At 46.4% G+C, this 12,819-nt stretch overlaps 1 protein-coding gene across 4 annotated transcripts in view; it reads right to left on the bottom strand.

Moving 5' to 3' along the window:
• st3gal5 (ST3 beta-galactoside alpha-2,3-sialyltransferase 5) overlaps positions 1-12,819 on the bottom strand; it is a 111,303-nt gene continuing 98,484 nt past the window's right edge. Inside the window, exons 1-2 of one of the 4 annotated variants that reach the window (XM_037540550.1) lie at positions 8,082-8,155; positions 1,626-6,506 (exon numbers count right to left, since the gene is read on the bottom strand). In XM_037540550.1, the coding sequence (XP_037396447.1) occupies positions 3,055-4,329 (1,275 nt within the window). In that variant the 5' untranslated portion in view covers positions 4,330-6,506; positions 8,082-8,155 and the 3' untranslated portion in view covers positions 1,626-3,054. The other 3 variants (XM_037540549.1, XM_017682200.2, XM_037540551.1) reach the window with 3 other exon arrangements.

Raw genomic sequence — 12,819 nt, 5'->3', positions numbered from 1 at the left:
TTTGATTCTAAATCAACCTCTAAACTTTACTTTCCCTCATTAAACAAATGTTGCAAGTTCAAAGAATCAGAAGAAGGGTGATTTTCATCATCCTCAAAGTCCATCTGTAACATGTGATATTGAGCAGTAAAGGAGTGGGCAATCATGGCAGAAATGCAATTAGAGATGCAGGGAGCAATACATATCACAAGAAGTAGCACACATATAAATGGTATTAACATAGTAACAATCCAGCGTCCCCATGGGCCCATCAGAGATGTCAGCCAGCTAAACCAGGAGTCATCTGCGATTGGTGGATGCTGAATGCTAGCTCGCATGTGAGCAATGAGATCAGACATATTTCTATAATAATCTGGGAGTGAGAAACAACATGAGGTGTTCAATACCTTACAGACCCCTCCTTCCTTAGCCAGTAAGAGGTCAAGAGCCATTCTGTTTTGCAACACGGCTTGTCTAATTGCAGCCATCTCAGTATTCACTAAGGTGAGAGCTTTCTCTGTTTCATTGGCCAAGACTAGTATCTGCCATGCCAAGCCATTTATCTTGTTCAAGGCTGCTGCTGTGCCTCCCCCCAAGAACACAGACCACCCCACAGCTGTCCCTGGAGAGGTCCAGGGGTCAGCGAGGGTGTATCCATTGTAAGTTGGGGCACCTCGCCTAGTCCTAACGGGCTTATGGAACACGGCTAAATTGGGAACTACTATGGCGGGAGTACAGCACCCTCTCCAGTTATACCACGATGCAATTGGGAACCCAGTGTAGGCCGACTGACCACAGACCCAGCTTACCGGGCTGAGGTTTGGGTGTACATGAGTAGGGTGCAGTTAGTAGACTGGAAATAATGGGTGATGTTACCAGTAGAGACAGAACAATTAGTATTTTCTGGATTTAGGGCAGTAAAATTGAACCGGCACCGTGTGACCTAAGATGGGGCCATCTGGGACACCTATTGAACACAAGCACATGGTAGCGTTATAAGTGGGTATTGCAGAAAAAGATGTTTTGAAACTGAGGTGAATACCTGGGACCATTAGTTTCACAATCATTGGGTCTATGTGCGATAGCTTGGGTGCCATTAGTGGCCCATACAGGCATCTGCCCAGTCAGTAAATATTCTTGGGAAACATTCAACATGAACCCCACCCCTGTGTTCAGTCCACAGTCTGACATGTTCTGGATCAGTGGAGCAGCCGTAGCATTGTCTAGTGGTGTGGGAACCCATGGGACGGTAAACTTGTGGCATACTAAACAATGTCTGTCGGGGTCCACAGCATTAGCTGCCACAACAGACATCATGCAGGCTCTGTTACCTCCACACTGTTTCTCAGTGGTCTCCCAGGCTCCTGCCAGGGAGACGAGGCAAAGCAACAGTGTGATGTACATCATGTTGAAGTCATTTCCTCAGGTGTCGTTGGAGCCCTCTTACAGTGAGTGTGATGTACCCACATTCCTCGTCCTTCCACCTTGACTGCAGTGTGGGTGACCAAGTGAAGCACTTGGTGAGGTCCCCTCCACTTGGGCTGGTTCCACCTCCGCCTCCTCAGGTCCCGGATCAGCACCCAATCACCCAGCTTGTAGTCGTGGAAGGGCTGGTCAGCTTGAGGTAGTACTGCTTTCACCTGCTTAGACACAGACAGAAGCGTCTCATAAAGTGAGACGCAGTAGGACGTGAGAGAGTGGTCAAGCAACTGGTTATCGAGTGGGGGTGGACCTATTCCCGTGTTGGGAGGCCTGCCAAACACTATCTCAAATGCATTTAGGCTGTTCTCATTTGTGGTCTGGTCCTACTCTGCCAAAGGACCAGAGGGAGACATTTGACCCAATTAAGGCCTGTTGATGTGTCATTTTTTGAAGACCATTTTTGATGGTCCCATTAGTCCTCTCTACTGCCCCGGCACTGGCGGGGTGGTAGCTGCAATGTTTTTTCATATCTATTCCTAGATACTTGGTCAGGCTATTCAAGCCTGTGTATACAAAGGGTTTACCATTATCACTTGAAACATATTGTGGCAGGCCCCATCTGGGAATTATTTCCTTGAGGAATGCTTTGGCCACTGCTTCGCCATCCTGGGTACCTGTGGGAAAAGCCTCAACCCATTTGCTGAACATGCATAAACAGACCAGGAGGAACCTTTTCCCTTCTGCTGGAGTTAATTCAACAAAATCAATTTGCCAATGTTGGAACGGTTCTGTCGCTGGGGGATGACCCACAGACTGTTGTGACAGAGGTTGTGTGTGTCTGTGTGTGTTTTGTGCACATACTAAGCATGCTGAACAAAAATTTTGGGTGAGTGTGGAGAGTCCAGGTGCATACCAGTGTCTTGCTATCATATCCATTATCCCCCCTTTGCTCATGTGACTCCTCCCTTGAGCAATAGCAATTAACCCTTTCATGTATGCTTTAGAGAGACATGGTCTGTCTGTAGCATTGTGTACCCATACCTTATTTTGTTTAACACACCCTGATTTGGACCATTGAGCCTGCTCTGACGAAGTAGCAGAGGACTGGATGTCTTGCAGTGTAGGTTTCTCTTGATCTGTTACAAGAAGCTGTGTGGCGGCGATCGGATCTGTGCAGGCAGTATGTTTTGCCACATGGTCTGCGAAAGCATTTCTCTTACTGACAGGGTCATCTGCTGAAGTGTGTGCTGCACATTTGACTACTGCAATTTGTGATGGTAGCAATAAGGCAGAAAGTAATTCATTAATGAATTTGTGATGTTTTATTTTAGTGCCAGAGCTTGTCAGAAAGTTCCTTTGTTTCCACATGTAACCGAAGTCATGTGCCACGCCCCACGCATATCTGGAGTCCGTCCAGACCGTGAGCGTTTTGCCTTCTGTGAGTTCACAGGCTTTAGTTAGGCAGAAGTGAGGCTGGGTTTAGAGCGGTGCAATGGCGCACCGTAACATTGGGCAGGTCCAGCAAAGCTGTATGGTAACGCAATCATCTTTGTGTGGAGAGGTGTACAACCCTTTGGTCTTGCAAGATGTTATGCACTGAGTGTGGAACCTTGAGAGTGAGGGGGGCGTACCCAACTATGTCTCTAGAGGCTACTAGAGCCTTTTCTGCTGCTGCCACTGCTCTAAGGCAAACTGGTAGGCCCTGGCTACAGGGTCCAATTTGCAGGAGAAATACGCCACTGGGCGTAACTTATCCCCATGTTTTTGTGTGAGGACTGACGTCATATAGATGCCTTTCGCATCCACCATTTGTACAAAGGGTTTTGTTGGATCAGGTATACCCAAAGCAGGCATGTTTTGCAAAGCTATCTTGAGCTGTGTGAAAGCTTCCTCAGCCTGCTCAGTCCACTGCAGGCGTGTGGTATTCGTGCTTTTTGTTGGAATGATTTCCCTAAGGGGCCCCTCTTTCTCAGCATAAGATGGAATGACAATTATGTGACAATATGAGCACATACCAAGGAAAGACAACAGTTGTTTCTTATTCATTGGTTTGGGAGTTTGGCAAATCGCCTGTATTCTGTCTGCTGCCATCCGCTTTTGGCCTGCGGTGATAATGTGGCCCAGAAAGGTGACCTCTGGCTTGCAATATTGCAATTTGTTTTTGCTGGTTTTGTGCCCATTGTTGGCTAGATGCTGCAGCAACTGCTGGGTTGCCTGTTTGCAGAGCTCCCGTGAGGGGGCGCTCAGGAGCAAATCATCCACATACTGAACCAGCACCACCTCTTCGGGTAGTGTTAGTGAAGCCATGCTATCTCTCAAGGCCGCATTATAGATGGTAGGTGATTCGCAATACCCCTGACAAAGACATGTAAATGTGTATTCCTTGCCTTCAAATGAGAATGCAAACCAGAATCTGCTGTCAGGGTGCACTGGCACACTGAAAAACGCATTGGCCAGGTCCACTACTGTGTAGTGGGTGTGGTCAGTGGGTATTTGGGACAAAATGGTGTGGGGGTTTGGAACCTCTGGGGCTCTGGCTTGGACTGCTGCATTTACTGCTTGCAGATCTTGAACAAACCTCCACTCATCCCGGCCGGGTTTCTTTACTGGGAAGATTGGTGTTCTTACTGGTGAGTCTGGACATGGAACTATTACCCCTGTCTGGAGCAGTGCTTGAAATTCAGGCTTAATGCCGTCAACTGCCTCAGGCTTCAAAGGATACTGGGCCTGCCTGGGTCTGTATGCTGATTTGGGAGTGATCACAACTGGTTCACAGTCCCTAATTAGTGCCACATCATATTTACTGGACGCCCACAGTTGAGGATGAAGTGAAGCCAGTTCTAGTTCCTCCTCCTCTGTGAGCGTGGCAGCCGCACCAATGGAGGGGGGCCAAATAGCTCCACAGTGCGCTCCGTTCTCAATCTGCATTGAAAAGGGCACTTCCACGTTTTCGTGGAGGCGCTGTACTGTACATTAGGGCGCTCTGTGTCAGTACAATCGTTAGCCTTGGCCACCCTCAAAGCCCATGGTCCAAAGTCTCGCCATGGGAGGGTGTTTAAATCTGGCTAGGGAGATGTGTGGGTACGAATTACCTACTGTGAACAGTTCGCTCTGAGCTTTTGTCAGTGAAACTAGGGCGGCCGCCATTTTGTCGCTCCATATGAGTGCTGTAGTGGCAAGGGATTCTGTCATTGGTTTAAAAAACTGTTTCTCATAATCATGATCTGGGCCTCGAATGATGTGTGAGGTGCAATGCACATCTTGAGTTTTCCATTGCAAAGATCCTAAAACTGTTTGTTGGGCTTTTGACAGAAAATGTTTAACCCTTGTTCATCAACACAGTGCCATATGTAAACGTATCCAGGGACACCTGATGCTAATTGAACCATGCATGGTTGTTCTAGAAAATCTATGGCTAGTCCCTCTGGTGAGCTAATCAAAGTGCATCCCAATTTACACATTAGATCCCTAGCTAACAGATTTACCGGGCAAATGAAAGATATTAAGTAACAATGCGAAAACATTTTGCCATTTAGAGAGCACTGGAGAGGCACAGACACTTTCTAACTACTTCTCCCCCCACACCTATTAATGCTTGAGATTTTCCCTGCTGTGTGTCACAGTGAAGGTCATTCGTTCTAATCACCGAATGGCCTGCCCCACTATCTACCAAAAATTCCAAATCCTTCCCTTGTACCGTTAACGTTATTTTTGGCATGCTTAAAGGGCATGTTGTCAGCTGCTGCACTAATGAAAAATAGGGAGAAGAAGATGGCACTTCCCTTTTTGGTGTGTCAGTGGATCCCGCCTCGCCATCCTGCCCCTCCTCCGCCCGTCACTTCTCTTGAGTGGACTGTCCTGGACAGTCTCTGGCAAAATGTCCAAGTTGGCCGCAGTTATAGCACAGATTCTCCCATTCACCCATCTGATCCACACTTGGTTGGAAGGCTGGCCCATTGCCAGCGAATCCTCTCCCTCTGCATCTGCCTCGTCCTCGACCCTTCCCCTGCCCTCTCCCTCGGCCTCCTTGGCCTGGAGCTCTGGTGGAGAGGGCTGCAACTTGCTGCACATGATGGCTTGATCCATCGTGTCTGCTCATTTTTTTTTTTCTCTCCTCTTTGTTTCTGAGTTGAGAAGGCCTTCATGGTGTTTGGCATGGTCCTCAATGACGCTGAGAGGCTGTCTGCTTCCCATGGGTCCACGTGCTCTGCATCATTCGCTCTTTTAGCAGGTGCTTCCAGCCCGCTGTAATCTGTGTGCACTCTTGTCAAGGACTAGTTAATCTTGGACAGTCTCTCCATCTTCCTGCTTACATGCTGCTATCTTCCCCGTGTTCACATGCAGAGGGAAAGCAACCTCTAGGCGAGTTCTCAGACCCCTTATCATATTCTGATAGGGAGCGTTGGGGTCCGGTTGGTCAGCTGGCGAATGTCTCCATCTGGCCAGTTCCGGTCGATCTTGCAGAAACCGGACCCCAGCTTCTTGAACAAGATGCGTTTTATCTCATTCGCAGTTGGGCGACAAGACATAACAAAGTCCTCAAATTCCTCTCCAAACTTTCGTCCTCCTACTTGTCGAGGGTCAGAAAAACCAGAGGCAGCTTCCATTATATCCTTTTCAGTCCAGTATTGGTGGACTAACAATGGGCCTTCAGGTCCTGCAACTTCCACCATTGGAAAACATCCACTCGGAGCCTGAACTGCTGTAAGAACATTCCCATGGTGATGTCAGCCTCCTGGGGAGGTGGGCATACCAGTGAATGTCTCACTCCCCTCTATGTTCTCATTATGGCTCCTGGTGTGTGCAGCCACGGGTGACCACACGGGAGGAGGCTGCTGCTGTCCAGGGCCGGTTGGGGATGGGCTGGTCTGCGGAGCCGCTGACGCGCTCTGTTGGATCTCATCCAGGCCTGCCCTCGCTGGTGCGTATGGGCTAGGCGTTGCAGGTGGTGGCGGTGGTGGGTTGTATGGCGGTGGAGGTGGTTGTAGCATCTCCGGTGGTGGTGGTGGGAGCTCTTCTTCTGGTTCTGGTGCTGCTGGTTCTCCTGGTCGGGGTCGTCTCGGTGGGGCGGCATCGAGGTCAGGATCAAGCGTGACTGAGACACACTGAGACACAGGGTTAGTTCCCCTCCCTCTCTTTCTGCCTCCGTTCGGCCTCTTCCAGCCAAAACCCTGCTGCTCTAACCATATTCTTTTTATGTTTTTTACAGTGTTTGATTACTGCCCGTGGACATCCCACGGGTGGTGATATTACTCTTTCTTTAAATTTATTCAAATATTTCACACTAAACTACCATTTGCTGTTTTTTTTTTTTTTTTTGCTGAGGGAGAGTTCATTTGCTGGAAATCCAAAATATTTGATCCAAAGGGGAACATGCATTACACTGTCAGTACCATAATCCTGGCTCATTTGCTAAAAAGAGCTGCAGTATGGACTTTAGGGTTAAACTTTAACTCCTTAACTAATTGGGAATTAAATTATCCATCCATCCATCAATCCATCCATCCATTTTCTAAGCCGCTTCTCTGTCAGGGTCGCGGGCAGGTCTTCCCAGCAGTCTTCAGGCGGAAGGCAGGATATACCCTGGATGGGTCGCCAGTCCATCGCAGGGCAGACAGACAAACTCACACACTCACACCTAGGGGCAATTTAGCACATCCAATCGGCCTGACTGCATGTCTTTGGACTGTGGGAGGAAACCGGAGAACCCGGAGGAAACCCACGCAGACACAGGGAGAACATGCAAACTCCACACAGAGAGGACCCATGTCGCCCGGCCGGGGGAACCCAGGCCCTCTTTGCTGTGAGGCAACAGCGCTACCCACCATGCCGCCCCGGAATTAAATTAATTAAACTAAATTAAAACAATTAAACTAACAGCTAATTGGGATCCCATTTTGTTCTCTCACTTGATTTGGCGACTCAGAGAAATTTGGCCCCAACAACCAAGTCTCACCTCCCTTTATCCCTACTTAATACTCAATCAGCACCCTGTACTATTGATATTACTTATGCACTCCTCCCCAAGGTCCGGACCTATTGCTCTAAAGATACGTCTATCAATAGAGGCCTCGCTCTGACCAGGCTAGTCTTCTCTTATTGCGCCATCGAGCATCCTGCCCTGACTGCCACGCAATGTGTTACACCGTCATGCAACTAAACTTTGTCCAGGGCGGAGTGCTTTAGGTGAGGTGGAGGGGTATAAAATTCAACAACATTCAAATAATCTTAAACTTGTCACTCACCACCTATTCGTTCGTTGATGAGGCTTGGACTGCGTGCGGAGGGATGATTAGTCACACCCACCCCACGGTACTTCTCCCTTATTCTGTGGGATTTTCCCCTGCTGTTGGGTCCGGCTTCAGCCAGAGAGCGTCCTCGGTGGGTGTTTCACTTCTCCTCCCTTCGCCGCAGTCCGCTGCTCATCCTGTTCGTGACGCCAAATTGTGGTGGAAATCGTGACAAAAAATGAATTTGAGCCTCTGAGTCTTTATCAAAGTGAGTAACAGGTTTATTAAAAAGCGAACATGACAAAAAATGGATTCTCTCTCCCTTTCCTATATCTTTCCTAGCTGTGTGTTGTGCTTCTTATACCCTTCTGTCATTCCCCCGCCCTTACGTTCCTTTCATGGCAGTAAGCATTAGTCAGCATTATTCTCAATTGTACACCATTCTCTTACATGTTTATCTTATACGACCTGTTTACAGCGAGCAGCCAAGCAAAACATCCAGAATCGACCCGTAGCCTTGCGGCTAGGCGCCACTGCCTTGCCGCCTCTATCTTCACACTCTGCTTCTGTTCTTATAGCGAGGTCACTTCCACTTATCTCCTGAGACACAAAACAATCCCGCTACCTCTCAGCCACTGTGACATTTAGAATCATCCTTAAGCATAATAGCTCAAAAGGCATATTTCAACACTATTAAATACATTTCCATGACATCCTCAAAATTGGTCTTAGAAGAATCTGAAGATAATATTTATTAAAAACATAACTTTTAAGCAGAGTGTGGCAGCAATATTTTTTCAAATCGATGTGACCTAGCTTATTCTGACTTTAAGCACTACAAATCCATAAGCATCTGTCTGATTATAACCAAAATTGAAACATCTGTATAGAATTAACAAATGGTGTATTGTTGGGGAGAAGACACGATAAGTCCTCAGGGACCAAACTTAGAGGGTCTGCCTTAAAACCTCCCCACTACTCAGGCTATAGTGGTGCTATAGAGCAACAATTTACATTTTGGCCCATACCTGATGAAATGTGTGATCTCCAGTCAAAGTACTTGCACATAAATGCTACGCTAAACCTTTTAAGCTGAAGCCTGGAATTTATTAAAATAATTGGCAAAATATGACCACAAAAGGTCAAGAATTATTAAAAGACAATTGATATTTGTAAACAATATGGCCACCACGTACCAATTATGCCCTTCTGGATTTAGCTTTATTCACAAAAAATTGCTACAAATTAGGATTGCTTTAACCAGTTCTCATCAAACTTAGTAACACACAAGTCTTGCAATACACACTGATTGATTTTGAGGGGACCCACCAAAATTTACACCAATTATTCAATTGTGGGGCACCATAATAGCCAAAAATGTTTCTGAGCATCTGCTTGGCTGACTGAGCTGACACTTTGCATGCTGAAACGTTGGGCCACTATATAAGTGACTTGTTAGGAGTGACTCAACCACTGGACCTCTTTGGCCAATAAGATTGCAACAGGCAGGGCTTAGCATTGAACAATCATTACAAACATTAAATGATGTGTCCAATCTCTCTAAGGCATTCTCTGATAGCTTATGAAGTTTGACATCACCATAGTGTGGTGCTATTCAACAAAAACAAGTCCTATAAATCTCATTTGGATAAAAATAAATTGCATCATGCTTTTCATTGAGACTGACTTTTTTCATATAGAACTATTCAAATTGTCTTAAATTTGGTCTTGACTTCCGGTTTAATGGTGGCGTAGTCAGACGCATTTATACCGACTCCCTGGGGCACGGCTATCCTGGTAATAAACAGACGACTTTTTTGCCTTTTCGGTGTTTAAAAAGCACATTTTGGGGCCACAGAAACATTTTACATTGGTCATGTCAAGAAATTTGAGAGACAGGGCTGGTTCTAAGCCCAATTCATCTGACTCCACTACTATGCTAACTTCCCGACGTACTGACGCGGCTACACCGGCAGCAGCTACGGTTCCAGCGCTGCCGGAAAGCTCCTCCTCCGGCCTCGCACCTCGCGAAGAACCGGGCACTGGAGAGCGTCCGATCTTATTGGAAAATAACTCATCTCCCGCTCCCACTGCAGGCTCATCTTTCGACGATGACACCCCTCCAAGATGGTTTACGGCGTTTAGCGAACAGCTAGACCAAAAAATGGAGAAAACTATCAGAATACTGAATGAATCACTTCAACCGATTCGCGAACGACTTGAGTCACTGGAGCGGACATTTGACTCTCACATGCACAATGTCACTGAATTGGAGTCAACACTGACTGTCCACAATACCCGACTGGAGCGGCTCGAGCGGGAGTGCTGCTTGCTCAAGCATTCAAACGCTTCACTAGTGGAGAAGCTAGCCGACTTGGAGAACCGCTCGAGACGATGCAACCTGCAAATCGTTGGGATTCCAGAGGGGCTGGAATCAACTGATCCGATCGGGTTTGTGACGGGGGTCCTCACGGAGCTGTTCGGCTCCAGTCTGTGTCAGAGTCAGCCGGTTATTGAAAGAGCCCATCGACTCGGCCGTTCAACCATTGCAGGGGGAAATACTGGTGGAAAACCCCGGGTTATGATTGTCCTTTTCCATAGCTTTCAAGACAAGGAGCAGGTGATGAGGAAAAGCAGGGACGAACTCGTGTATAAGGGAAATAGACTGCGGTTGTTCCCTGATTACAGCACAGAGCTCTCCCGCAGACGAGCTGCGTTCCAACCAGTCAAGACAACTTTGTTTCAGAGAGGAGTCCGCTTCACACTCCTTTACCCCATTAGACTTCGAGTGATGGTGAATGGAGTGGCCAGGTTCTTTGATACTCCAGAAGCTGCACAGAAGTTTTGCGACAAACAGACACCTTAAAGGGCAGGTCAGCAACGATTAGAGAAGGCCATCTTTGAGGGTACTGACTATGATAAAGGCCAAATTCTTTTGACAGGTTAACTGTTTGGGTATTACTTGAAGTGGATACCGCAAAACTGGGCATAGATCGAACCTAGGGCCTGTGAAGCAGTGTTCTTGCTTTAAATTTGCCTAAATATATTGATCCACTTGAAGAAGAAGCTTGAGCCTTCTTAATTTGATAAGGTTGATCTCTGACGAAGTCACTTATGGTGTAGTTGTATATAAGCAGCCATACTTGTTATACCTTAGCACATCTAAGCCGGGTCATTGCTAAGCCGTCTTTGCTTTGGCTCATAACTTGTCTGTTATATAATGTTCTCTTTTGCAGTTGTTTCACTCCAGTGTCCTGGGGAGTGGGTAGTTGGGATCGGGATTTTGTTGTAAAGTTTTAATTAACGACATTTTGGCTGACGCTCTTATCCAGAGCGACTTACAATTTGATCATTTTACATAAATGGCCTAACTGCATGTCTTTTGGACTGTGGGAGGAAACCGGAGAACCCGGAGGAAACCCACACAGACACGGGGAGAACATGGAAACTCCACACAGAGAGGAGCCCGGTCACCCGGCCGGGGAATCGAACCCAGGCCCTCCTTGCTGTGAGGCGACAGCGCTACCCATCACGCCACCGTGCCGCCCAATTTTGGCTTAGGATACCGTTACTGGAAGTAGAAGTCTGAGGTCTGTTGTGGTTCGGGGAGTGTTTTGTGGGATTGGGGTGGGTCTCTCTTTGTGTTCTTTTGTTCTGTCCTCTTTTTTTTTTTTTTTGGCCACTTTGCTATGGTACCACCTCTCTATCTTTGTCTCTGGCATTGCTTCTTAGTCTTACCCTTTTTCTATGTACATGTTAAGGACAGCCGACCGACAACATAACCCAGTAAGATTTATTTCTTGGAATGTTAAAGGCTTACAATCCCAGACCAAAACAGTTAAAGTTTTCTCCCATCTCAAAACTTTGAGTGCAGATATTGTTTTCCTCCAGGAGACCCACTTAGTAAATTTGGAACACAATAAGTTGCGTAAATCTTGGATAAATCAAGTGTTCCACTCTAATTATAACACAAAGGCGAGGGGAGTTGCTATTTTAATTAATAAAAGGGTTCAGTTTATACCAAGTGAAATTATTTCAGATCGGGAGGGAAGATATGTCATTGTAGCTGGCCAACTGTTCCAAGTACAGGTGATACTGGTCAATGTTTATGCCCCGAATTGGGACGATGAGAACTTTGTGAAAAGGCTTTTATCTATTCTCCCAAACCTTGACTCCCACAAACTTATCTTAGGTGGTGACTTAAATTGCGTTATGAATCCAGTTTTAGATCGATCTAGCGCAAAAACGGCTTCACTTTCTAAGATGGCTCGGTATTTGTCCCTCTTTATGGAGGATAATAGCTGTGTGGACCCCTGGCGCACATTGCACCCCTCCAACAAATCATTCTCTTTTTTTTCACCAGTTCATCAATCTTATTCACGTATTGATTATTTTTTTATTAACAGTGAGCTCCTCGACTCTGTTACCTTTGTCGACTATTTGGCTATAGTCATATCTGATCATGCTCCTCTTCAAATTGACATGAAGCTTGGCCTATATTATAAAGATCCTCCTCAGTGGCGTTTAAATCCTCAGTTTCTTACAAAATTTTTTTGTTCCAAGATCTCAGACTCCATTGACTTCTTTTTGGCTACTAATAGGTCAGAATCGATTTCTAAGGCAACATTATGGGAATCACTGAAGGCTGTACTTCGGGGAGAAATAATTTCATCCTCATCATATGTAAACAAAATTAGACGGGTGCGAATGGAGAACCTTTCTAAATCACTAATTGAATTGGACAGAACAATTTCTGAAAATTCTTCCCCTGACTTGTTGAAATCACGCACAGACCTTCAGGCGGAATTCAATCTCCTCGCTACAGAGAAAGCGGAGGCTTATATTTGGCGCCTGCGGGGTCGGATATATGAGTTTGGTGATCGGGGTAGTCGACTATTGGCCCATCAACTGAGGAGGCTTACTGCCTCCAGATTAATACCCCAAATTAGAGATTCATCAGACAATATAGTAACTCATCCCAAAGAAATGAACAACATTTTTGTCAAATACTACACTACACTCTATTCTAGTGAATGCTGCCTCAACCCAGATACTATACACACTTTTTTGAATAAATTAAAACTGCCTAGTTTAGACCCTGACACTGTACAGAATCTAGAGGACCCCATTACACTAGAGGAGATTACAGATGCAATCTGCTCTATGAGTAGCGGAAAAACACCAGGCC

This window comes from Pygocentrus nattereri, chromosome 8 (genome assembly GCF_015220715.1).
Source record: "Pygocentrus nattereri isolate fPygNat1 chromosome 8, fPygNat1.pri, whole genome shotgun sequence".
Taxonomy (NCBI): Eukaryota; Metazoa; Chordata; class Actinopteri; order Characiformes; family Serrasalmidae; genus Pygocentrus; species Pygocentrus nattereri.
Note: the sequence above shows the minus strand (reverse complement) of the source record. Positions and strands in the feature narration are given on the sequence as shown.